This window comes from Podarcis gaigeae, assembly GCF_964106915.1.
Source record: "Podarcis gaigeae genome assembly, chromosome: 6".
NCBI classification, from domain to species: Eukaryota; Metazoa; Chordata; class Lepidosauria; order Squamata; family Lacertidae; genus Podarcis; species Podarcis gaigeae.
Genome location: NC_139682.1, coordinates 2,951,706 through 2,977,714, shown reverse-complemented (window position 1 = coordinate 2,977,714; position 26,009 = coordinate 2,951,706). Strand labels below are relative to the sequence as shown.

Genomic DNA, 26,009 nt, shown 5'->3' with positions numbered 1-26,009 from the left:
GCTTGGGTTGCGAACGTGATCCATGCAGGATGCACGTTTGCAACCCGCAGCGTTCGCAACCTGCGTCTGTACATGCGCAGGTTGCAATTTGGCACTTCTGCGCATGTGCAAAGCGCGATTTAGCGCTTCTGCGCATGCGTGACTGCCGAAACCCAGAAGTAACCCGTTCCAGTACTTCTGGGTTTCGGCAGTCCACAACCTGAAAGAAACGCAACCTGAAGGGGCTGTAACCCGAGGTCGGACTGTATAGGGAAGCTTTTTAATGTGTAATGTTTTATAATGTTTTTATATATGTTGGAAACCTCCCAGAGTGGCTGGTGCAACCCAGTCAGGTGGGCAGGGTACAAATAAATTATTATTATTATTACTATCACTATTACTATTATTACTATTAGTGAAGAATATATGAAATACTTCAGACAGTCCATACGTAGGACACAAGTCATTCCACTACGACACAGAGTTACTGTTTACCTGGCTAAAAAGAGTTGTAAGGGTATTAACACTGGTGTGATTATAATAAAGTCCTGGGAGTTACAGGGGTTATAACTTAATCTTGAGTATATCCAAGAACAGGTATAGATCCCTCTGACTCCCTTTACTTGGCTACCTTGCTTTTTCTCCCCTCCTCCCCTTGGGTCCCACTGCCCAACATGGCAGCCCAAGAAAGAGACACTTTTAAAATGCCTCTGAAGAAGAAAAGAATGCCCTCCAAGGGCTGCCCAAGTGGCAACTTCCTCTGCTTTTGCTGTGGCCCCGTCTGCGTTGCAGAAGGCGTGAGAAAATGTGAAAATGAATACTTGTAGCAGAAGCAGCAGCAGCTCCTTTGGTGTAGGGGACTCAAAAGCGCAATTCTTGCTGTGTGAACACAACCTCACCCCCCATTGCTACTGTCTGAGGACATGGCTGAAGCTCTGTGGGCAGATGTGGGCTGTGGGGGACTCTGTGTCGACTGACGCATCACTCCTCATGACCCTCTGCTCCCATGTGCTGCTGGCTTGCAGATGCCTAGGTGCTCAATGGAATAAACCGCAGTTCATTCATTCCAGGTCTTAATCGTTTCAGGTATTCTCAGCATGATCATCATCCGGACGCTCCGGAAGGATATTGCCAACTACAACAAGGAAGATGACATTGTACGAGAAGCATGATGTGCTTGGGGCTGGCAGGTGGGGTGGGGTGGAGAGGGAGTGGGGACCCTTCCTTGCATCTTGAGAACGTTCCCAGACTCTCCTTTTGAGAAGGGTAGATGGGAGGTAGCCAAGGAAATGGGTAGAGAATGTAAGAGGAGCTCAGCTGGATTAAATCCAACTTTATTCAGCACTGGGTTTCCCATAACACCGGTCTTGAAAGACCTACATTGGCTCCCAGTACATTTCCAAGCACAATTCAAAGTGTTGGTGCTGACCTTGAAAGCCCTAAAGGGCCTCAGTCCAGTATATCTGAAGGAGTGTCTCCACGCCCATCGTTCTGCCCAGACCCTGAGGTCCAGCTCCGAGGGCCTTCTGGTGGTTCCCTCCCTGCGAGAAGCCAAGTTACAGGGAACCAGGCAGAGGGCCTTCTCGGTAGTGGCACCCACCCTGTGGAACACCCTCCCACCAGATGTCAAAGAGAACAACAACTACCAAACTTTTAGAAGACTTCTGAAGGCAGCCCTGTTTAGGAAAGCTTTTAATGTTTGATGCATTACTGTGTTTTGATATTTTGTTGGGGGCTGCCCAGCGTGGCTGGGGAGGCCCAGCCAGATGGGTGCGGTATAAATAATAAATTATTATTATTGTCAGCCAGGTGGATGCCTCTGGGAAGCCCACTGGAGCAAGGCTGAACATAGTAGCACATAGCTATAATGTCCAGTAGCCACCTGGTGACTTTCTGCTGTTCACCTGACCGATCCCTTTTTAAAAGTGGCATCAAATTCCATAGCTAGTGATGTGGGTAGAGAGTCCCTTGCTAGTCCAGAGTTTATACTGGGGCTTAACCACTTAACGGCAGATCCTTGGCAGACCTTCTCATTCCTTGCTGGGGTGAAACACTTTTCAGCTGAAGGCAGTACCCAGAAGGGCCTTAAGGTTTTGTGAAATGTGGTGACTCTCTGCAGAGAGGAGAGGACATGCTCTGTACATCTCTGTGGCAGTGAGGGGGGGGAGAGAAGTGTATGTGGCAGTCCTTTTCGTGGGGCTTGATTTCAATCCCCCTGTGTGTCGATTTTCTCTGCAGGAAGACACCATGGAGGAATCTGGGTGGAAGCTGGTACACGGTGATGTTTTCAGGCCGCCTCAGTATCCCATGATCCTCAGCTCCCTCCTGGGCTCTGGAATCCAGCTCTTTTGCATGATCCTGATTGTTATTTGTGAGTATCCCACCTGGGGAGCCTGGGAGTACTTCTTTGTGAAAAGTGGACAGGGGAGAAGAGACTCTACAGGCTAAGGAGGAAGGCAGCTTGTTGAACAAGCTGGCCCCTCTATGCTGGGAGATGTGGCCTTACATCAAAGCCCTTTTGGCAATTGCCAAGACATCGGCTTGTCTGCATACTGATTCTCAGGTGTCAATTTCCTCTTGGAGCCACATACTGACGGCGCTCACCCCCTTGAAAGACCCCTTTGCATTCTAGGGAATCGTGTGCTGTTAATAGTTGTTTGCTTTAAATGTATATCAGAGCTGTTTAGGGATTATGTCTCCTACCTGCCCACAGACTATCTTGCCAAAGTGGTGCATGCTCTAGTTATCTCTCGCTTGGACTACTGCAATGCGCTCTACGTGGGGCTACCTTTGAAGGTGACCCGGAAACTACAACTAATCCAGAATGCGGCAGTTAGACTGGTGTCTGGGGGCGGCCGCCAAGACTGCATAACACCAGTCTTGAAAGACCAACATTGGCTCCCAGTACGTTTCCGAGCACAATTCAAAGTGTTGGTGCTGACCTTGAAAGCCCTAAACGGCCTCGGTCCAGTATACCTGAAGGAACGTCTCCACCCCCATCATTCTGCCCAGATGCTGAGGTCCAGCGCTGAGGGCCTTCTGGTGGTTCCCTCAGTACAAGAAGCAAAGCTACAGGGAACCAAGCATGTATTTTTAATCTTTGTTGGAAGCCGCCCAGAGTGGCTGGGAAGACCCAGCCAGATGGGTGGGGTACAAATAATTTATTATTATTATTATTATTATTATTATTATTATTATTATTATTATTATTAATGACTGCTCGCTAACCCACTTCAAGCCTGTTTGAAAAAACAAGTGGTGATAGGAAATTTGGAAAATAGTGCCACGGTGAACAAACGTGCTTTGTGAATACTCATCAAAGCACACACACCCCTTCTCAGTGTGCAAGGGCTCTCTTTGAATTCTGGCAGGTTGGCTTTCTGCAGAGGAGTATTGGTCTGTGAGTGGTGGGTCTTAATCCTCCTTGCCTTGCCTTTCAGTTGTGGCCATGCTAGGGATGCTGTCTCCCTCCAGCCGAGGTGCCCTGATGACCACAGCCTGCTTCCTCTTCATGTTCATGGGGTAAGTGGTGTGACTTGTCCCTTGCGTCAGCCACCATCCCTCTGCCTGACCTGTGATGGGAGGTAACTGTTTCTCCTCTCTGTGTCGTCTGCACTAGGGTTTTTGGTGGTTTCTCTGCTGGCCGACTCTATCGGACACTGAAAGGCCACCGGTGGAAGAAAGGGGCTTTCTGCGTAAGTGATACTGATCTTCACAATCCCCGAGGGACTTGGGAAAGTGCATCAGGGCAAACTGCAGAGCCTCTTTTGTTTCTGATGATGAGATAACCACTGTGGCTGTTGGAAGGGGCCCTGGCATAACCTTGGGATAGAGTTGCTGGGGGTGTGATGCCTTGGAATCTGACTTTTGCATTACAACAAAAAACAGGCATAATACAAGAAATCAGGCTTTGGGGGAGGGATAAAGAGCACAGTGAAAATGATTTCTTTCTGCCGCCGCCTGTTTTATTTATCGTTGGTGGGTTTTATGATATTGATTTATTTTGTTCTAGATTTTTATTGGGACGTGGGTGGCGTTGTGGGTTAAACCACAGAGCCTAGGACTTGCTGATAAGAAGGTTGCGACGGGGTGAGCTCCCGTTGCTCGGTCCCTGCTCCTGCCAACCTAGCAGTTCAAAAGCACGTCAAAGTGCAAGTAGATAAATAGGTACCACTCTGGTGGGAAGGTAAACGGCGTTTCCATGAGCTGCTCTGGTTTGCCAGAAGCGGCTTAGTCATGCTGGCCACATGACCCAGAAGCTGTACGCCGGCTCCCCCGGCCAATAAAGCGAGATGAGCGCCGCAACCCCAGAGTTGATCACAACTAGACCTAATGGTCAGGGCCCCCTTTATCTTTAGATTTTTTATTAGTATTTCTGATTATAATGTGGCTTGCCACTCTGGGGCTTCAGAGTGAAGAGAGGACTACAGATTCCTTAAATAAATAAGTTGTATTTGGCTGTTTGAATAACTGATGCAGCTTTGCAGGTCCCTGCAGCTTTTGCTTCTGACTGACTTGGCAAGGCCTGGCTGCTTCTCCACATCAAATCTTGTGTTTAGTCTCTGCTCTGGGACTTCACTGTTTGCTCCTGGGATGCTTTCAGGCTTTTACCCCACAGCATCAAGAATGCAAATTGAGATGAGGGTGATTCCTAGCATTTTAGGTAGGTGGGTGGGTAGGTAGATAGGTAGGAATTTTATGTGTTTATTGCTGGAAGTCTCTTTTGATAAAACTGAAAGGAAGTACCTTTGAGCGTGCAGAGACTTTGCACTCCTTCTCCCGTTGCAATCTTTACAACAATCCCGTGTGGCTGGTCAATATTGTTATCACCGTGTTGCTGTTGGCATGCACTCAAGGAAACAGGGGCAATTGCAGACCCCCAGCTGGCTCCAGCCCACCGGCCGGTGTGCCAGGCGAACTCCAGTCCTTGGTGCAGCATAAATCTGCAACCCAGGCTTTAGAAGACGGAGCATGCTATTCAGCAGAGAAACGCTGCGCAAACAGAAGTAGCAGGAGAGGCTGTGTGAGCATATTTACAAGCAGGTTTATTCAGCGTAGATCAGGACAAAAGGAAACATGTCTGATCTCCTTCATGTCCAAAGCAAAACAGAAAGCTATGCACAAATGGAAGTTCCCAGCATGCAATGCTGGTGTGTGTTACAGACATCGGACACGCAACAGTCCCATGTCTGTTCCTTAAGATGGGATGGAACATCCCAACAGTTGCAGGTGCTGAAGCAGTGTGTGTTGAGGGAACTAATCTGTGGCAGATCTGGAATTTGAATCGGGGGCTTTGTGAGTCATAGCTTGGTCTGTGGATCACCGGCTCTCGCAGGGGCTCTCAGGCTGCTGCCTTCTGCGCCTGGTGCTGTAAAGTGGCGTAGAAACTGCATTAGGTTCCTTGGATGAGCCTTGCTGACACTGTCTGCCACTGTCATCATTCAGTCCTGCTTGTTTTGCTCCTTGCAGACAGCCACCCTGTACCCAGGAGTCGTCTTTGGGATATGCTTCATCCTGAACTGTTTCATCTGGGGCAAACACTCATCGGGAGCGGTATGTATCTTCCCACCTCTCTTTGCTCTCTCTGGAAACACTTGGCTTGGTCTACTCTTTTCTAACTCTTATATTCATAATTTGTGTGTGTTTATATGTTCTGAGACATAAGAAATGTTGGTTGGCTCCTTTTAAGCTCCTCATAAGTTTTGCCTTCCCTAATATACACATAGGATGGCACTGTGGGTTAAACCACAGAGCCTAGGACTTGCCGATCAGAAGGTCAGCGGTTCGAATCCCCGTGACGGGGTGAGCTCCCGTTGCTCGGTCCCAGCTCCTGCCAACCTAGCAGTTCGAAAGCATGTCAAAGTGCAAGTAGATAAATAGGTAACGCTCTGGCGGGAAGGTAAACGGCGTTTCCGTGCGCTACTCTGGTTCGCCAGAAGCGGCTTAGTCATGCTGGCCACATGACCCGGAAGCTGTACGCTGGCTCCCTCGGCCAATAAAGCGAGATGAGCGCTGCAACCCCAGAGTCGGCCATGGCTGGACCTAATGGTCAGGGGTCCCTTTACCTTTACCAGTATACACATACAATGCATAATAATGATAATAATAATGATAATAATAATAATAATTAATAATTTGTTTCTTGTACCCCACCCATCTGATTGGGTAGCCCCAGCCATTCTGGGCAGCTTCCGACAGAATATAAAAGAACATAACAAAACACGAGACCTTAAAAGCTTCCTGATACATTCTGTGAAATTATCTCCCTCCCCTCAGGCCCCACCCCCAAGAGGATGCTGCAATTTCTGTAGCTATTAAAAAAGACATTTAAGAACAATTTTCTAAATCTTGATTTTTCCAAAATATTCTGTGAAATACCCAAGCAGGACACATTTTGAACATTAGGAATTATGAAAACACGTTGTTGGTGTTGCATTCATTTCCCCCCTGACAGGCGAGTTCTCTTAGACTCACCTTCACCAATCCAGATCAGGCAGGGACCAGATCTTTATCTCCTGGCTGCTCCTGGGCCAAATTTGGCAGATGTGCAGAGCCTGGTATCCAGTTGTGCCGGCCACACCAGTCTTTCCAAGTGCTTTTGCCCAGCAGGGAGTGTGTCTTTGAACTGTGACAATTCCTCTCGCCTGCCAGGTTGGGCAGAGGGGTGTGTGGCTGTAACTGTGCATGGAAACCTCTGGCTTTTATGTGCGCTACCTCACCAAAAAAAAAAAAAACCAATCTCACCTGTTTCTCTAGCTTCACTGCCATTGTTATGTCGTCCCCCAAAGGATTCCCATCAGGAAATGGGGTGCTTGGACTGCGAAAGGTTCCCCACTCCTTCTCTAAAGAAATGCTAGGCCATAGTATCACCTTGCGAACCTTCCGTCTTGATGCTCTGGGGCAAAGGGGTGGCTCCAGGTACATCTTGCCTTGCCAGGTCCCGTTCAGCTATCGCCGCACCTTCTGCCAGCCACCTGTTCTAAGAGCTGGGTTGACATTTGCAGGTCCCTTTCCCCACCATGGTGGCTCTCCTTTGCATGTGGTTCGGCATCTCCTTGCCCCTAGTCTACCTGGGATACTACTTTGGATTTCGCAAGCAGCCTTACGACAATCCTGTGCGGACCAATCAGATTCCAAGGCAGATTCCGGAGCAGAGGTGGTACATGAATCGATTCGTCGGGTGAGTGACCCAGAAAACCCTTTCCTGCGCAGCTGGGCCAAATGACTTTTGGGTAGCTCTTTCTTTTCTTCTTTTTGGGGATCAGTGAGCAAATTGCTGCAGAAAAGCTTGGAAAGATCCTTAGGCCCTTCCATTGCCACCTTGGGCAGTAAAGCATGAGACTCTCAGGGTCATGGGTTCAAATTCCACAGGGCAAAAATATTCCTGCACTGCAGGTGGATAAGCCAGATGGTCCTACAATTTGATTATTCTAAATAGGAGCTGGCGCACTGATGCTGCTACTGCTGGCTGGGTGTGGGATGACGTTCAGTTGAGCTACCCAGAAATTGATGGCTCCGTCTAAGGGCTTATTTCTAAAAGGATGTGCTGTTCCGTTGCTGGAAGGGGAAGCTTTCTAGTGAGGGCAAGCAGTTCTGCCTCTCGGACGGCTTATCTTGTCATGAATAATCATAGTTTAGAGGTCCCGGGCCCTAAGGAAGTCAGATTATCCTCCACCAGGGCCAGGGCCTTCTCAGTGATGGCTCCAACCTGGTGGAATGCTCTGTCCCATGAGACTGGGGCCCTGAAGGATTTAACTTCCTTCTGCAGGGCCTGTAAGACAGAGCTATTTTGCCTGGCTTTCAATTGCAACTTAGCCTGATCTTTTATTCCCCTTCCTTCTTTCCCTCTGTCTCCCCTTTTTATGAAGATTACCTGCTCTGGGATCCCACAGCTAATTCTCCCCTGGTCTCCTCTCTGGCCCAAATAGGACTAACTTAGCCAGCTAGCCCTGGTGATCATCTAATGTTTATTGGATGGTTTCCCCCCCTAAATTGACTTTTGAATTCTGAATTTATTATTCACGTTTTATGCTGTATTTTATGCTGTTTTTTGTTGCATCAATTGAGTGTTTTAAATTTGTTGTTAGCCGACCTGAGCCCGGTTTTCTGAACCGCGAAGGTTGGGGTATAAATGAAATTTTATTATTATATTATTATACTGCTGCCACCACCAGCACCCCAGTCAGCTGGATCATCTGCAGCCAACCAGGGTGGGGCTCAGGCACTTTGAGGGGCAGAAAATGAAAATATGTAACTGTAGCTCAGTGCCAGATCATATGTTTTGGAGCCAGGTGATTCCAGGTTCAGCCCAGGTCATGTCCTGTTGAAAGGGTCTTGGATTACAGAGTTCAGAAAGCTGCTGTCTGTCAGAGTTGTCACCAACTCTGTGCTGGATGGCTCAAAATGCTGACGGTACGAGGGAAGCTTCCTAACTTTCTTACATCCCCAGAGCTGGAATAGATGGGAACATAGACTTATGGATGGCCACTTCCCATAGTAACAGAATGAAATACTAGTTTCTGGGGGAGGAAAAGCAGCCTAGAGCCTTCAGGCCCTGCTTGTGGACTTCCTGGAAGCGGCTGGCTGGCTGTTGTCAGAAACCGTGCTTGACTAAACGGCCTTGGGTCTTATCCAGCTGGCCTGCTCTTAGGTTTGCAATGTGTGCAGCTCTAACTAGCATCACTGGATCTAAACCTGCTCCTACAGTAACCAAATTCTGTCTCTCATCTTTAGGATCCTCATGGCTGGAATTCTGCCTTTCGGAGCCATGTTCATTGAACTTTTCTTCATCTTCAGCGTAAGCACCATTGCTGCTCTCTTCTTTTCTGACGTGGGCTTCCCAGAGAGGTGCATCATGTGCCTTTTAAAGAGTGGTGTTGGGATGGGGTCTGTCAGAACAAGCAGGGCTTTTATTCAGCTGAGCTCCAGCACCTCTCAAGTGGCTGCCACTGCTATTCTAAGAGAACCAGGGAGAAGTTCATGGTGAGCTCCGGCCCCTCTTTTTCTAGAAAAATAGCACTGAGAACAAGCATGTTTTTGGGTGGGTGTGCGCAGGATGAAGAATGCTTGCTCTCCCTTGTCAAGTCTTTTGGGCTTTGCACTCTAGGCTGAGATGTGTCCCTGCAGAGCCTTCCATTATTGGTCGTGGCAGCCCCAGAAATTGAGCTGCAACATTTTGCTTCTTTAACTATCTCCAATTGGGGAATGCCTTGCAAGAAGGGATGGGTGTCTGGCTGCTGTGCAAGACAGAGATGCCTTTCATGAGCGTAGAACGGATCCAGGATCCCTTACAATTCTCCCGAGGAAATGGTCCAGCAGAACTGAAAATGCAACTTAGTTCTGGGAGACCTGTCTAGAGCCAACTCGGTTACACAAGCAATTGAAGAACCCCCCGATTCTTTGATGAAAAGCCATGGTTAAAGTGGAGAGAATTGGATAGAGGTTTGTGATGTAGGTTTGCTTCGCTGCCTTTTTCTGCGAAGCGATAAGTTTCTTGTGTATCAAGAGCTGTCCCACCATATTCATGTCTCCTCCTTTGTGCACATCTTCTTCTCTCGCATCCAGGCAATTTGGGAGAACCAGTTCTACTACCTCTTTGGCTTCCTCTTCTTGGTGTTCATCATCCTCGTGGTCTCTTGCTCCCAGATCAGCATCGTCATGGTGTACTTCCAGCTCTGTGCAGAGGTAATAGAGCAGATTAATCCTGGGGTTGTCATTGGGGGGTTGCAGGGAATGGAACCCAGTTCTACAAGGTGCCTCAAAGGGAAACATGGATCAGATTTAGGTAGAGAGACAGAGCTCCTGTCCTCAAATATACAAGCCAGTTAATATATTCATCTGAATTGATCGGTAATGCTTTTCCAGAACTGCACAAGAAAGCCAGCATACCCTGGAGGAAAGTCGGCTTTTCCCTGGCATGCTAATTTTCTGTGTTCAGGGAGGGTTTTTGGCTTGTGTTTCTGCAAGGAAGAATTTACACTTTCACGTGTCTGGAGAGTCTGGCTTCAGCTTGCAGTCTTGCCTAGTTTGAAGAGAACCGCAGGGATGAAAGCAGCTTGGCTCTCCCCCTGTCCTGGGCTGCAAATCTACTGCCCACCACACCTGAAGATCTCAAACCTGCATGCTCTCGGTCACAGCATGCCACTTGCAGAGCTTGTGTGGTCAAAACAGCGGATGCCCAAACACAACTGGGCACCTGCGAGGATTGTTGAGAGTGCTGGCAGAATGATGCCGTGTGTCTTTCTTTCGTTTGCCAGGATTACCGATGGTGGTGGAGGACTTTCCTAGTGTCCGGAGGTTCTGCCTTCTATGTGTTGATTTACGCAGTCTTCTACTTTGTGAATAAGGTACTGCTGCTGTTTTCACCAGATCCAAATCCTACACTCAGTAACTATTGAATGGGCTGCGATATCTGGTCAGGGAGGCTGTAGAGGGGCAAAACTTGCTGCTCTTGAGCACTTTGGGTGGGAGATAAATAAATATTATTTTTTTTATACCCCGGCCTTCCCGGTTCAAAAACCGGGCTCAGGGCGGCTAACAACAATTTAAAACCCTTAATTATAAAGAAAGCATAAAATATAGTATAAAAACATGAATGACAATAAAATTCAAAAATCAATTAGATAATCCCCAGGGCTAGCTGGCTGAATTGGTCCTACTTGGGCCAGTGAGGAGGCCAGGTGGGGTCTCACCTGGGCCAGCGAGGAGGCCAGCTGTGGGGTCTCAGAGCGGGTAATCTTCATACAAGGGGAGGGGGAGGGAAGAAAAGGGAAATAAAAGATCAGGCTGAATTCAAATTAAAGGCCAGGCAGAATAGCTCTGCCTTACAGGCCCAAGGGAAGGAGGTTAAATCCTGAAGGGCCCTAGTCTCATGGGACAGAGCGTTCCACCAGGTCGGAGCCATCACTGAGAAGGCCCTGGCCCTGGTGGATGTTCCATGATACACAACATGGTTGAGGTGGGAGGCCAAGTGAGGTTCCCACCCTGCTTTTCCTTGGGTTAGGGGGGCCACTGCAGAGGCTTTGGCGCATGCTTCTCTGACCTCCTTCTGGTTCTCTCTTGCAGCTGGACATTGTCGAGTTCATTCCTTCCTTGCTGTACTTCGGCTACACAGCTCTCATGGTGCTGTCCTTCTGGCTCTTGACGGGGACCATTGGCTTCTATGCAGCCTACATGTTTGTCCGCAAGATTTACGCTGCTGTGAAAATAGACTGAAGATGCTCTGGCGCCACGTGGCACAAAGCAGCTGGTCCCCTCTGTTTCCTCCTAGGAAGGAAGTGGGGAACTCTCTCTCTCTCCCTCTCTCCTGTTTCTCCCAAGGAAACAAAACCCGGCTGGAGTGGGGGACACAAGGAATAAAAATAGTTCAATTTTTTGGAATGTAACCTTTGGCACAGCGTCCGTGGAATCGGGTTTCTTGGTGGGGAGGGTGTGTAGATACTTTGCATTTTAACTTTTATCCTATTCTGGTTATAAGGGATTTATTTTCTCTCTTCTTTTTTTTAGCCGAGACGCATTCCCCTCAATGAGTAATCTTTCTCCCTCCTCCCTTTTCATCTAATTCATTTTCTGTAATGACAATAATAGGAGATTGCAATGGTTACAAATTCACGAATGAGTTTGGGGAAGATTCATCCTTTGGTGATCGCACAGCGTAGCCTTTTGCTGTGCCTTTGCTTGGAGCAAGACGGCAGAAAGAAGGTCTGCTGCCGCCTCATCATGCTCCAGTTCCGGCAAGTGCAGTTTTCTCACGGAGGGCTCTCAGACTGCCTCCCCTGGGGGCTGCTTGATGCTGGGAGTGTCACAGTGCAGACGGTGGCAGACACCTATTGTCTTAGGACGATCACTTGCTTTGAACCACGATAAACTGATGATGTGGAACCACTGCCTGCTGAAAAGTGGAACAGGCCTGCAAACTGGAGGAAGGCTACTTGGAAGTCCTGGGGGAACCCCAGGGGATTTCTCAACACTGGGATTTGGGTGAGGTTTAGAGACTGGAAAACGTGCTCTGTTGTTCATGTGCCAAGGAATCCATGGCTCAGATGTTGAGGACTGCTGCTGTAATGTACAAGAGATGGGAGGGAACTGGGAGAGTTCTGTTCCCCTGACCCCAATGTCAAAAGAAAGGAATTGTTCTCCCTTCCTACCCCATTCCCCTGCACATTTGGCCGACCCCCTTTTCTCACTTGTTCAGTTCTGTCTCTCCCTCCAGAAATTGAAGTGCATTGGCAGCTTTACTCTCGACTTCTATGTGAACTAGGTTACGTAGTCACAAGACCAAGGTTAGGCTATCGAATTATATTTTAGCCAAGCACAATGGATCGCAGTCTCCCTTCTCTGAGACAGGAGCACCCCACTCTTAATGCGCTGCGCATCGCAAACGAGCCTGAATCAATTTACTGGGAGATGGTTGTAAACACTTCCTTTGATAAACAGAAACTTGCTTATTTGTAATCAGAATTACAATACTGGAATTATTATTTTTTTCAATTGCTGAAAATTAGGTCTAATTGTGGAATGGTCTAGTTGCAGTTTTCTGCTTTATGAACGAGCTGTGGGTATGCCATGGGTGGGGTGGGGAAGGGAGGCATGCACTTGGGGGGGGGGCATTTTTTCCATGGAAAATTAATCTCTTTGGGAACACATATTTAAGATCGTTAAACATGTATTTGTCATCAATGATGATGCCTCTTATGTGTGTCTTAATTTACCTGCCCTGTGGTAGTGGTATCTGCAGGAAACTACTGGGGTGATCCTGCAGGCTCACAGGGAATGGGAGCCTTGCTCCTGCATTGCTCCTCTGCCCACCCATTGCTTCCTTGCCCCCCATGCCAAAGCCACGCCAGCCACGAATCAAGGTCTGACAAAGGGGGAGCCATGGCATTTACTACTTTTGCTATGGATCCCTTGGTGAACTGTGATCTGAGCTACCATTAGGGTACTTGACTAGGGCCTGGAGTATGCTAATTCTGCACACTAGTAGAAGCAGAGGTATGGAAGAGTTCCAGCTAGTGCAACAGGCTCCCCCACCCAATGCGCCCTTGCAATTCACTCCGATGAATTGGGAGAAACCCCAGAACAGCAGCAGGGCAGGGAGGAGGGTGGATTGTTCCACGTGGGAAGGAGGAAGGCTTGCGCTGACATAATGATCAGAAGAGTGCAATGTTTATTCCCCAAGTCCTTTCTCCCCCTCCCTGTGATTTTCTTTTTCCAACCAGAACTGCTCTATCCCTGGCCTTCCACTATGTTTCTTGTATTTTTTAATGTATTGTTTGAGCCCAACTGTAAATAAATATGCTGTTGTTGTCATTGTGTCTTTGATTGTGCAACTTCAGCCATGGGTGACCTGTCTTAGGTTTTCCAAGCTGCAGGTGACATAACTCGCATTTGCTCTGCTGTTAATCATTCTGATCACATCATTTGCCAAAAACGATGTTCTGTGAGAAGGGAAACTTTGCCATGGACGTCTGAGCTGGCAAGAGGAAGAATGCCCATCTCCCTGCAGGACAGCCATTCTTGAAGCTACCTGATGGCTTCGTTCCACTTCCGGGGTGGGTGTATGTCCTCCCCACCCGAGTCCCTACTGCTTCTACCCTTGAAGGGGTGAGGTTCTGAGTAGTCCCTGTCTTGTTGAAACCATATATGGAGTGTTGGGTTTACCGTATAGTTTCTTAAATATTGCCTTTAAATGTATGGATTAATTATGACCCTGCCACAGCCGCCAGTACAAACTAGGAAAGCTCTTATGTCATTCAGGGTGGCATTTCAAAGCCCAAAAAGAGATCAAGACTTGGGGAATATCTCTTTAGACTTCTTGAATTCTGAGCAAGGGATAAGTCTTAGCAGCAGTAATTTTATTAGTCTGTTATATTCCATGTCACTGGCATTTAATATAAACAAGTAGAACCAAAAACAAAATGTTGCTGTATGTCCCAACCCCTCTAAGCACTCGGTTGAAGCAGCAAGTTACTTCCTCCACTCTTGTTCAATCAATCCCGCCCCCTCATTTTATACTTTTCCAGCTAACACTCCACAAAGGCTTCTTAAGCCCACTAAGTATGTTCACTCTACATAGGAGTCTATCTAGGAACCACTATTCCATTTGCAGGTGTTTGTTTCATAGTAGCACACACTCAACTTCCTGTGGCTGGCATCCATCTGTTTCAAGAGAAATAGAGTACACCTCGGGGGGGGGGAGTGAAACTGCTGGAGAATCACAGCACCTGCTGTGGCTGCCGAAAATGGTAACTTGGACCTGCTGCCTCCCACACTGTGTCTGTTGTGTTAGCAGCACTGAAGTGACGTCTCCAGGGTGCAAGCCTGGACAGTGTGTATGGAGGTCCTGGGCTGCCAAGACAACAGGACCCCCCCCCCCCATGGATGCTGGCTAGTGAAGGGACTAATGTGCAACACTGGCCTCACCCCGGGCAGCGGCAACCCATGCTAAAAACCTGGGATAGATTTCTAGGGAAGAGCCAGAGGCTCCAGCAGGATGATATAGAATATGGATCCTGAGTATATACAACCTGCGTTGTTCATAGGTGTTCCCACTCTCACAAACAAACAGAATAGCTTATACTTCAAACATTTTTAATAAGCATTTTCATTTTAAAAAAAAAACAAAACACACCCTCTTTCATTTTGGACTTAATTCTGTAAGACAAAGAAAAGCTAACTGAACAATGATGAACTGTACACTTCCTAATGGCACTTCAATCTTTAGTTTTAAAAACCTGGACTTGTAAGAAGTCCTACAATACTTTTCATCAGAGGAGGTTATTTGCTGTATTTAGAAAAAGTGCTAGATTTGTTTGAGAAGTCCCAGCTTCAGGCCTAGAAGGCCTTGGTGGCTCTTACGGAGGGCAGGCAGGCAGGCTTGGGAGACGAGGCAGGTATGGCTCAGGTGAGCCAAAGAGGTCAGCTCCCTCTTGCAAGGTCGGAGAAATTCCAAATGAGCCCTTGAAAGTTCAGCTGTTAGACCACAGCCCTGAGCAGGAGAGCAAAAACACAGTCATGGGACAGACACTCTCAGGCAGAGGGGCCGCCTGTGAGTTCAATCCGTCGGTTCTCCTTGTGCTGTTCAGAGGAACAGGAAACTTTCCCGTGAAAAATGACTCGAGGAATACAGCATTCCTAGATGCTGTCCCAAATCTCTAATTCCAAAGCAAGAATCGTGCCCCACTGCAGGCAGATTATGTTGTCCTCTGCCCATGTTCCCTGCCCCACACCCTGCCCAGTACAAAGCACACCAGAGTCACAGTGTATGCTATTAAGGCTTTTGCAGGAGCAACCAGAGCTCAGCTGTCTGACCCGGGGCACGTGCCATGCCAAGTGCAGGCACCCACAGGCTTCGGTTCCTCTCTGGGGAGGTGCAGGCCACTAAGTCTTGTTTCCTTCCTGCAATGCCTCCATCACCCCCTTTTTCTCATGGGTGACAGCAGTTGCCCTGTTCCCTTACCATCCTTTATATGCACACAGAAGTACAATGAAATTATGAGAACGTGGCTACCATCGCAAGCAGCAGCAGGTACATGGCCGGCGCCTTGAGGTGGCAGATCACAAAGAGTGTGTGTGTGTGTGTGTGTGTGTGTGGCGCGGGGGTTATAACCCCACAGCCTGCTCTAAGGCAAAAGCATCCTGTTTAGCAGGTAGGGTAAAACCTTGGTTAAAACACATTACAAAGCATTCATTTTTAAAAACAAACAAAACAAACCACAGCTCTTAGTTATTAAGACTAACCAAAAACCCAGAGTTTTAACGAGATGCTCGCTAGAGGTTGAGAACACACTAAAACCGGAAAGGCGAAGGCAGCCATTCCTGACTACCTAGGTTTTTTTTGGGGGGGGGGTCAGTTTAAACAGCCATGGATAACAGCGGAGAGATACTTAGTTCATTGACACAACACATAACATTTCTTTCTTTGGGTGGATGGTGAGAGGAAGCACTCTGAGATGTCCCAATGAAACAGCTGCTGCAAAAAATGCAGAAAGACACAAACCAAGCCAGAATCACAGAATACTCTGGTTTCACCTCAGATCGTATAAATCTTTCGCCTTTTACAAAACTCCCACTTTTTTATCATATACCATTTTCACCATTTTTGTTAAGATCTGGCAGCCTAGGGATCTTTCTGCTAGGACCACCAATGCAGAGGGGAGGGGAGCATGCAGTGCACATGTAGACAACACACTGTAGGTGTAACTCTTTGCACAGAGCTTGCACTTGCAGTCATTCATTTTATCTGGCATAACTATTTAAGCAAAGATTCCTACGTAACACTAATCCAAAATATGTTAACTTTCCCTCTTCCTTTTAATCCCAGGAGGCTGCACATCTTTTCGCTTTCGCCCTTTCTAATGGGCAAGTCTAGAAATAGTGGTATTCCACTGCTGTGAAGGACACATTCTTCTTGGGGACAGTCAATCCCACAAAACAAGGCAAGAAACGAAAGAATTTGCAAAGACATCATCTGAACACAAAAGGACGGGAGAGCAAAGCGTTCTGGGACAGAAGAGCGTGTTGGATTTATCTGCAAATTTCAAGCAACTTGCCACCTCAGTCAGAAAATAAAACGGGTTATGAGTTTTAAGATGTGCCAGTGAGGCACAACCCTCCCTGCCCCTTGATGAGTTTACTATTTACAGAGAAGAGTCAGTGCTAGTAAAATAAAGCCATTGGGCTTATTGCTAACTAAAAGGGAAATAAACAGCTTGGTCAATAAGAAAGAGTCCAACATAGAGAGCTGCGATGTTGTAGCATTCGGCATAAGACAGGTGGCTAACTGGTACAGGAAGAAACCGCAAAGCTAAATGGGAGACAAACTGTTCGGGGTGCTGTAACACTGGCATCACTAAAGCTAGGAAGGGTCTAAGTACCAGCTTCTTCAAGAGGGAGGCTAAAAAGGTACACCAAGGAGGAACAAATGGCCAAGAGGATCCAACAAACTGCAGCCATTTTAGCCAATCCCCCCTTTGACATGGTAGGAATCTCCAACAGGTGATCCTACCAGTCTTTGTGCCGCATGAACTGGCATCTGCCACACCATAAAGGAAGAAAAACCTTTTGCCTTCAATGGTTCATGAAAGGGTGGTAAATATCAGGTTGGACTACACAAGAATACAAGCGGCATTTAACAGAGAACCGCTGTGGCAAGATCACCTCATCATGACCTGAATCATTCGTAAGCTCTGGGGAAATAGGGGAGGGGGGAGATGAAGGAATGGCCTTGGTTAAAGCTGAATTCTCTCTGCGAGGAGGAATGAAACCTCTTTAACTCCAAGACCCAATTCTACTTCACAACGGGCATCACACTATGAAACAAGTTGTGTGAAATTAAGTCCCCTATAAATAAGCCACATTTAGGATCAAAAGGAAGGAAACAACTGAAGTATTTTTTAAAAAAACAACCCACATGCCAGTTGGAAAGGGTGAATACGGACCAGTTGTTTAGCTTTCCAAATAATATGGGCCTCAATGAAATTAACTTACAGTAGTTTAACACTAAGAAAATATCCTTATTTCCACCGGCTATAAGTTTGCAGAACTAGTTGTCATTAAGTGTAATAATGGGATAAAGATTAACAACTACTAGGTAAGATAATCAGCTCATCTTACTTTTCAAGGTAACCTGAAAGCTGTGTACTGATGAGCAGTGAGAATGATGGACCCTTTCCTTTTACTGTAGCACTATTCCTGGGATAGGCACCAAGGGGAGGAACCTGCTAATTCCTATCTTAAGTGTTGCTTCCTTCCCACTGCCTAGTTGTGACACTAGGCTACCTTCAGATTCAGACAATTTCACTCCTGAGTAAAGCTAAGAGGGGTGGAGGTACCCTGACCCCCCCCCAAAAAAAAACTTCAGTGGAAACTTAGTTCTGCACAGAGAGAATACCCTGGTAGTGGGACAGAAGATTCTGTCACATTTCTCCTCCTCACCCCAGTTTGAGCTGGTCTGTGCTTTTTCCTCCTGCAAAATGCATCCTGGCTGAACAACACAGGGACATGATGGCAAATCTTACATATGTAACATGTGAACATGGCTTCAGTGGATGGTTCTCACTCAAGTTCTTACCCCGCCCCAAATTATTAGCAGAGAAATATTTCGGTATAAATGTGAATACTAAGCTTGGGGTCCAAGCTGGCTCTGAATTACTTGGGGTGGTTGGGGGGCACAGAGATCTTACCTATATCTTCGGTTAGGTAATAAGAACAAAGAAACACAAGTCATGGAGAAAAATTCAAAAGAACAAGGGCTATAGCCTTAAATATTCTCCCGAGTCAGACTTTTGTCAAAACTCAAGGCTGGAAGCAGTAAAGCAGGCAACAGACAAGGCAGGAATTGCCAAAAACTGGAAGAGTCACACAACAAAAAGGCAACTCAAACTGGGAAAATCTTGGATCAGTTACGTTCAAAAGTCTGAAGAAGGTAGAAGTGTGGAGATTTATCACAAGTGTCGAGGTAGGGATGTGGTGAGGATTGCATAAGAGACTGTGCAGCAATTTCTGGAAAAAGAGAGGAACAGGAAACACAACTGAGGTATTTAAAAATACTGAATGATAAGGAGAAGCCCAGACACTCTCCTATTTACCCAGCGCAAGGCACTCGCTGAAATTAGAAAGGCAACGTCTTAAAAACAGATCAAGAAGCATGGCTTGTGGAACTCACTTTCACATGCTATTGTTGAGGTAAGTATAATGCAAAATACTAAACTGATATGAAAAAATTCCAGCTAGAGAAGGGCTAGCTAAGCCTACAAAGCCTGTTCTTGCAGGAGGGGGAATCCTGTACTGAAAGCATCTAAACACTGGAAGGCAATGGGAGAAAACCCCAGACCTTAAAAGCAAACTGGAACTAACTGGAACTAGTAGAAAACAAACTTGCTATGTATCTGCTGAAGCAGAAGGGGCTCCAGAGAGACCACTAACTACGTCTTAGGATGAAGGCAGAGGTAGGCTTATACCCAGGCAAGCAAGAGAAACAGATCCTACTGTCTTAACCCCTACTCCACCCCATATATTTATATATGTATATATGTATGTATATATATATCTGAGGTATGAAGAAGTGAACATCTGGGGCTCATAAAGTTACCCTGAAGTGCCACACAGGCAGACTGACCCCAAACGAGGTTACCAAGTGCGAACTCATAAGGACAGGGAGGAAGGGAACCTACTTCATGAGGTATTTGCTGTGATACAGACAGAATAGCCCAGGAAAGCAGCTTGCTGAAATGGCAAGGGAAAAAGGAAGTGGAATCCAAGCAAGAGGGGGAAAGGAAGCAGCAAACCCGGCACGCAAATGCATGATGGAGAAGCAGAAACCCAGGAGCAACTGGGAAGCACCAATGGGCCCAATTCATCAACTTGCCTTGGAAAACAAAGCACGCAAGGACCCTGAACTGTCGCAGAAGAAGCAGACAGCAACCCGGACAGCCACTGCACTCTTTGCATGTCCCCACCCTTTGGTTTTCTGTATGGGTGCAAGATCACAGAAAACACTACGAAGCAGGCCTCATTTTAACTGGGTAACACATTCCTGGAACACAAGGGAAATGCTAGGAACTGGCTGTGCAAGAGAGGGGGGGAAAGAAAAGTCCAGGGGGTCTTACAAAGGAATGCAAGGTCCCAAGGAGACAAAAGAGGATAGGAAGTTGTGGGAAGCACACCCATGGCGCAGGAACAAGGGTATGAAGGCATATTGAGAACACGACACAGCTGGGTCAAAGGTGCCACCCACAAATGCTGCCAAACTTCCTTCAAGAGGCAAGTGGCACAAGTCTTGCTGAGCCACTGGGAGAGCAAGACTGTGACCCTATTACTTTGGGCAAAGGAACGGCTTGGGCAAGCCCACCCCAATGCCTATGAGGCTGAAATATTAAGCTCTGTGGCTACTGCAAAGCACAGCCCAATGGCTTCCTCCAACAAGCACTGGGGTGAGGTAGAAGGAAGCTTCTTCTCAGGACTTGTTGCTGCTGGGCTGAAGTGTTGGCTTCTCTCAGCAAGCTCCTTTGTGCTTCTAAGCCAAGGACCAAGTGTCAATTGCAAGGCACTGTGGCAGACCTGTGCTGAACTTAAGTAAGCCACAGAAGTGGAGAGAAGCCCTCAAGCAACGAGCTCCCATTAACAGGTGAGGCTGTGGTCCACTCCCCTCCATCCCTGCGTATGCTTTGGGAAAGAGTGCTCACAAACACAGAAAAGAAAGCAAGCCGGGCTGTTTGGGCTGCAGGATCCTTCTGACCCACGCCGAGATTTAAGGGAACATGACCTACAGAGCAGTCAGCTAAATTGGCAAAAGCAATCCATAGTCAGTTTTGCTTTCCCCACAGGGGAAGAAATGGAAGTAGTGAAGTGAAATCAGGGCGACCCGATTCCATTGTGTAAACAGTGTGTGAGCTGCGCCAGAAACAAGGACGGTGTTCCTGGCACTTCCTGATTTGCAATGGTGGGGGTGAGGGGTGGGGGGGAAGACTTTTTACGGGTGCGTAAACACGATTCGGTTGGAATGAGTCTTAATGAAGAGGCTCTGAAGAAAGGAAGTGTTGACTGTGCACACACTCAGTACTGTGTGGGCGCAACCAGGAGAGGTGCTGTGGGAGGGGCAGCAGACGACAACAGGCTCTTCCAGCCTTCCCCGTGGACTGAGGTGCTGAAATGCAGAAGAAATGTTGTGCCCTAACGTGAGGCAGACCCCCAATTCAATCACCTCCTAAAGTGGAATGAGGACGGAAGCCCCAAAGAAGGTCAGTGTGATGCCTGATTTACCAAACAAACAAGGTTGGGGAAATACCTGAATTTCTATTTGCTGCAACCTACACACTGTCTGGGACTGAGGCGCACATCAAAGTCCGCGTGGCAGTTCCAGACCACGCAGGCACTCCTCCCCTCAAGCCTTCCCAGCCTACGGTAGGAAGGAGAACAAATCTGGGCACCTTTGCCGTACCCAATCCACACGCCGAAGGGAAGTCCCGTTCTTTCCCCGGCTGCCTCACTGGAACGCTTGGTGAAAACGTGGCAAGGTGGTTGCACCCAAGCCAGGAGAGAACATGGAGGGCAGCGAGTGAAGTGCTCCGAAGCCAAGGGAGGTCGCAGCTCCTGGCGCCTCTTGCGGTGGCAAAGTGGTGAGGAGTGACTGGGTCTCTCCCTGTGAATAGCCCATGACCAGACCCGCCGAGGACACGGGAGGGTTGCATGACGGGAGGTTCAAGGGGAGGAAGCCCAGGAGATGGGAGAAGTCCATGTTAGCAGCACAGAGAGCCTCAGAAAGCAGAGCAGGGCTCTTGGAGAGCAGAGTCTCCTCCAGGGTGATAGGCTGAGGGGAGGACGAGGATGGCTCACCAGGCACAAGGGACAGGCCTCCAGGGAGCTCTGCCAAACAGCTGTCCACCTCTGTTTTGGGGAGCTTGTCAGGCAAGTATGAGGTAGATCCAAGCTGGTACTTTGGGGGAGGTTGTGGTGGGGAAGACGACTCCAGGGGGTAGCTCATTCCCATTGGCAGTGGGTTGGGGACTAAAGAATGGGGCATTCCTGAGCTGGGCATGGTGGGGACATGTGCCCCATACATGCCCATTGGCAGCATCCCAGGGAAGCTCTTACTGTTCATCACATCCCGGGATGCCATGCACAAGACGGGGCTCAGTTCCTCTTTCACTGCAACGGCTGAGCTGCAGCTGAGGAGGCCTAGCATGTCCACTGGCTCCGTCTTGATCTTCAGCAGTTCTTGGGAGTGGCTCTTCTTCATGTGTCTGGTCAGGTGGTCTTTGCGGCCAAATCGCTGGGCGCAGTACTGGCACAGGAAGTCCTTCCGGCCCGTGTGCACGACCAGGTGCCTCCTCACATCTTTGCGAGTGTAGAAGCGGCGGTCGCAGTGGTCGCAGGGGTGCTTCTTCTCCTTCACGCTGCCCGACGGCCTCCGGGAGTGGGCCTTGAGGTGCTCCAGCAGGACTTGGGTGCTCTCAAACATCTGCAAGCACACTTTGCAGCTGAGATCGCCACTGGCGGCAGCATGCATGGCCAGGTGGCGCCGGTAGCCGAGCTTGGTGTTGTAGTTCTTGCCGCACTCTGGGCAGTGGAGAGCTTCTTTGTTGGGGTCATGTGTCTGCAGGTGGTTGCGAAGGTGGTCCTTGCGATGGAACATCTTCTCACAGTACATGCATTGGTGGGGCTTCTGGGCAGAATGGGTGGCCAAGTGCCTGCGGGGGGGGGGGGGGGGAGCACAGGTTATAAGCAGCTTGCTTGTGTCCCTGCCCCCGCCCCCACCCCCAGCACCACAAAAGCTGGGCAGGTTAGCTTGGGAAAGGAGATTCTCCTCTGCCCGGTTTTAAGAGTTATAGGAGTGAAGGAGAGCAAAGAATTTGACATTTGCCACACCCATCCACACATCTTACACCATTCAGATCATAAAAGGGACCTGGGGGGAAGAATGCTATGGAGGCTTGTGTGGCAAGGTCTGTTGCCTTTCACCAGCAGCCCCAAACTTTTCATCTATGGCCGCATAGTGTAAGTTATCCTTCCTACGCTTGGGAAACACTGCTCTAAACCAAACCTGTTCCTTGGCCAAGTTTGAAGCTGAGGCTGCTCCGTCCTAGCCCAACCCTCTAACCCAGGGGTGTCCAAACTTTTTTCAAAAAGGGCTAGATTTGATGAAGTGAACATGCATGAGGGCCAACCAAAGGTTTTTGACCTTTTAGTGTTGAAGTTGTTGAGCTGCTTTTTGCAGTTTGCCCAAGGTGATAAACTGCAGCAGGGGCCGGATTAAACTGACCGGAGGGCCAAATTAGGCCCCCGGGCCGGACGTTAAACATGCCTGCTCTAACCCATCCCCCCTACATACCTGTAGAGCTTGTACTTGGAAGCAAAGGCTTTGCCACAGTGCACTTGAGGGCAGCCGTACGGTCTCTGCTCTGGGTTTGCTCTCAGCTTATCCACACTGGGGAAGGAGGCTCCTGACGGTTCGTGCTGGCATTTCCCTTGGCTCTCGCTTTCTCGGCCCTTGGGGCGGGGGACTAGTTTCCAGCCCGTCTCCTCCTCCTCCTGCTTTGCATCTTGAATCCAGTTGGGGACGCTGGTGAAGAATGCGGTCATGGCAGGCCTAGCAGAGGAGGGCCAAATGAAGCAGAAGTCCTGCCCATGGGCATCTCACTGGTATAGTCACACCCACTGACAATTTTCAAAAGTTTCAGCAAGAAGAGGTTGCTACCTGGAATGACGAATTGCGTGATTAAGGGAAGTGAATGGACACATGCACAGAGATGGTGGGACAAGACTCCACATTTTAAATCTACTTTTAGGCAACAGCCCTATTCTGAGTACAGGAAAAGATTTAGATTCCTAGATGTCAACATCAACCTTTAAAGAGCACTTGTGACTTGTTTTCAGTTTCAATATTTAAAGAAGAGATTGCTACCACAATCTTAAATGCCAGTGCTAGTGTACAATTTTTGCAGCAACAGTGGAAATCTGTCTGCATTTTTAAAGAAAGAAAGGCTCAGGACACAGTCCAGCTCATCTTGAGGTTTCATTACTGACACAGAGTGTCTTGGATTCAGTGTATGACACTCCTTTTACTTTTGCAAATGCCTGATAAAGGAGATGGCATTTACCTTACCCAACACTTACCCACTGAACTAGTACACTGCTTTAATCAGGTGAGCTGCATGATGTAAGGGCAGGGGTGGGAACCTTTTCCAGTCTCAGGGACGCCTTGCCTTCTGGGCAACCTTCAGGAGGCAAAAGTGGAGAGAGCAACTCATGTAACTTTTACCTTTGTACATTGGGCTAGTTGCTGCTCACACTTCTTTATATGCTTTACCCAGGCCAGCAAGAGGCATAGCCAGCCAAGCAAAGCAGTGAGTGAGGGGGGAAAGCAGGACCAGAAAATTCCCACTCTGCTATAAGTCCTGGAATACTCCCACTTGGGCGATGGAAACTACATCATTACAATCCAAATTCCAGAAGTGTCGGGGGTGACCTTTCAAAAGTATCTTGCCTGCTCTAACCCATTCCTCTGTTGATCTTCTAAGTACAGATGTCACTTTTTCAATTGCTATTGGGAAAATGTATTTGGGGGTGAAACGAGTGATCTGGGAGCAGCAGCCCCATAGCAATGAAAGCCAAGGAGGTGGGGGGGGGAAAGACCTGATAAGGTATGACCACATGAACACTTTCTGATTTATGAAGTAACGACTACATGTTAAGAACAAAAAAGTCACAGCACCTTAATGTCCTCATCTTGGCCTACTAGGTACATAATTACTGTTTACATTTTACATCTGGGAAACTGAAGCATGCCCTTGTTTTTGTTTTGTCATTTACATTGTTAAAATTCAAATGCCTTTTGGGAAAGATTGGGCTACCGTACGCTGTAAAGCACCACAACAGTGATGGTTCTATGTAAACATCACATCATTTTCAGAAGATGGCTGGGTCAGAGTTCTTCATTGTACACGCCCTGGTACCTCTCAGCTGCTTTCTCATACTAAAATTACGCCCCTCAACCAGCTTCAAAAGGAGCTGAAACGAAACTGCTTAGAGGCCCCAACCTTCTGACTATAGCCTCATCCCTGCCATTTCACTTAATTCATAAAGCTTACTGTTGATCCTTGTTCAAGGGACGTTCCCTACTCGCGTCACCTGCCGGAGGGATGCCAAGATTTATTTTTAATGTGATTGTTGTGCTTGCACATCTGCCTGGGAATTTGGCAAGCCAACAGGGCAGGCTGCCACTCTGCTGGGGCCAAGTGTTTCCATCCAAGTAGGTCAAATCAGGACAAGGCCATGTCACCTTCTCAGGGAAGGTGGGCACAAAGCCAGAGCTCCAGCACTTTTCTTCTCTCATGCCCTTCCCTCTGCAGGCAGAAAAGAAACTGCCCATCAGCACTCTGGACAGTGAGCATGCAGAACCAAGGGAAAGCCTTCTGCATATAGCCAAGGACTCAAGTAAGACCTGAGCGGCTAAAATGCTGTTTGTGTGGCTGAGGCACATTGCTTCTACTGCATCCAAGACTCAGGGAACCCTCTACGAACAAACAGGTGCACAAAGTGCTTAACCTAGTTTTATGGAAGAAATGAGGAGTGAAGAGGGAGAACAGGGCAAGCAGAGTTCATAGCACTAAAATCCCATACACTCCTCTACTACGGGAAGCTCCAAGTTTTTCGTGTTTATTTTAAGGGGAGAGAAACTATGGAGTTCTCTGTGTATTTTCTCTCTTGGCAACGGAATATGGGAGTCCGCCTCATTCCTAGCCATGATTACTGTCTCAATCAGGCCCAAAATGGTCTGCTCTGATTGGCAGCAGCAGCAGCTCAGGGGCAGAAAAGGTCTTTCCCAACACCTCCCACCGGATCCTTTTCACGCCAGAGGTTGATCCTGGAGCCTCCTGCATGCCCACTACCCGCAGCGACACCGCTGACCCTTCCCTCCAAAAGGCACAGAGGCTGGTGTCTTCCTAGCTACCACCCACCCCCACTCTGCCCTTCTTCATCCCCAGGGCTCCTTCCTCCAGTCCGGTCCCTGCTTCCACCTGCAACGAAGCAGAGCTGCACCTGCTCTTCCTGCCCGCCCGCTTCCCACTATAGGTCTGGAAGCTCCTCGGGGCAGGGGACTGACCTTTGTTGTTGTTGTGGCTCTGTAAACGCGCGCACGGCGCTGCTGGAATATTATGGCCGCCCTCACCTATCTGGGGGGATGGGGGTGTACCTAACATTGGAGGGGGGGTCCCCAAACTCCATTAACCCCCCCCCGCCACCCCCGCGCATGCGTACTTTCGAGAAACCGTCCCCCCCCCCGCCACTAATACACAACCCCTCAAGGCCGCTCGCTCGCTCGCTCACCCCCACCCCGCGAGTCGCTCCCCTCCGCTGGCTCGTCCCGGCTGGAGGAAAAGGCGAGGAAGAAGACGACGACGAAGGCGGGCCCAGCTCTTGTTGTGGTAACTGAGCGGGCGGCGGAGGCCCCATGACCGGAGGCTGCGGGGAAGAGGAACCGCTCCGTGAGGAGAAGGAGGCGGCGGCGGCGGCGGCTGAGGGGACTGAGG

At 48.5% G+C, this 26,009-nt stretch overlaps 2 protein-coding genes across 4 annotated transcripts in view; one reads left to right on the top strand and one right to left on the bottom strand.

The window, feature by feature from the left end:
* The window catches only part of TM9SF4 (transmembrane 9 superfamily member 4), a 31,480-nt gene extending 18,193 nt beyond the window's left edge, over positions 1 to 13,287 (top strand). Inside the window, exons 9-18 of the mRNA XM_083744350.1 lie at positions 1,066 to 1,136; positions 2,218 to 2,350; positions 3,420 to 3,501; positions 3,599 to 3,674; positions 5,449 to 5,532; positions 6,984 to 7,159; positions 8,713 to 8,776; positions 9,544 to 9,663; positions 10,236 to 10,325; positions 11,044 to 13,287. Of these exons, the coding sequence (XP_083600476.1) occupies positions 1,066 to 1,136; positions 2,218 to 2,350; positions 3,420 to 3,501; positions 3,599 to 3,674; positions 5,449 to 5,532; positions 6,984 to 7,159; positions 8,713 to 8,776; positions 9,544 to 9,663; positions 10,236 to 10,325; positions 11,044 to 11,193 (1,046 nt within the window). The 3' untranslated portion in view covers positions 11,194 to 13,287. The remainder of the gene's footprint in view (positions 1 to 1,065; positions 1,137 to 2,217; positions 2,351 to 3,419; positions 3,502 to 3,598; positions 3,675 to 5,448; positions 5,533 to 6,983; positions 7,160 to 8,712; positions 8,777 to 9,543; positions 9,664 to 10,235; positions 10,326 to 11,043) is intronic.
* A 1,264-nt stretch (positions 13,288 to 14,551) lies between these two features.
* On the bottom strand, positions 14,552 to 25,938 carry PLAGL2 (PLAG1 like zinc finger 2). 3 transcript variants are annotated; one of them, XM_083744476.1, is made up of 4 exons: positions 25,807 to 25,938; positions 23,593 to 23,693; positions 22,808 to 23,173; positions 14,552 to 22,166 (listed from the first exon to the last, which is right to left on the bottom strand). In XM_083744476.1, exons 3-4 carry the CDS (start codon positions 23,056 to 23,058, stop codon positions 20,963 to 20,965), a joined length of 1,455 nt encoding a protein of 484 aa, XP_083600602.1. In that variant the 5' UTR covers positions 23,059 to 23,173; positions 23,593 to 23,693; positions 25,807 to 25,938; the 3' UTR covers positions 14,552 to 20,962. The 3 variants fall into 3 exon arrangements, with proteins under 3 accessions (XP_083600602.1, XP_083600603.1, XP_083600604.1); XM_083744477.1 differs by having other exon boundaries at positions 25,813 to 25,918; XM_083744478.1 differs by lacking the exon at positions 23,593 to 23,693 and having other exon boundaries at positions 25,807 to 25,932.
* Positions 25,939 to 26,009: the final 71 nt, after the last annotated feature.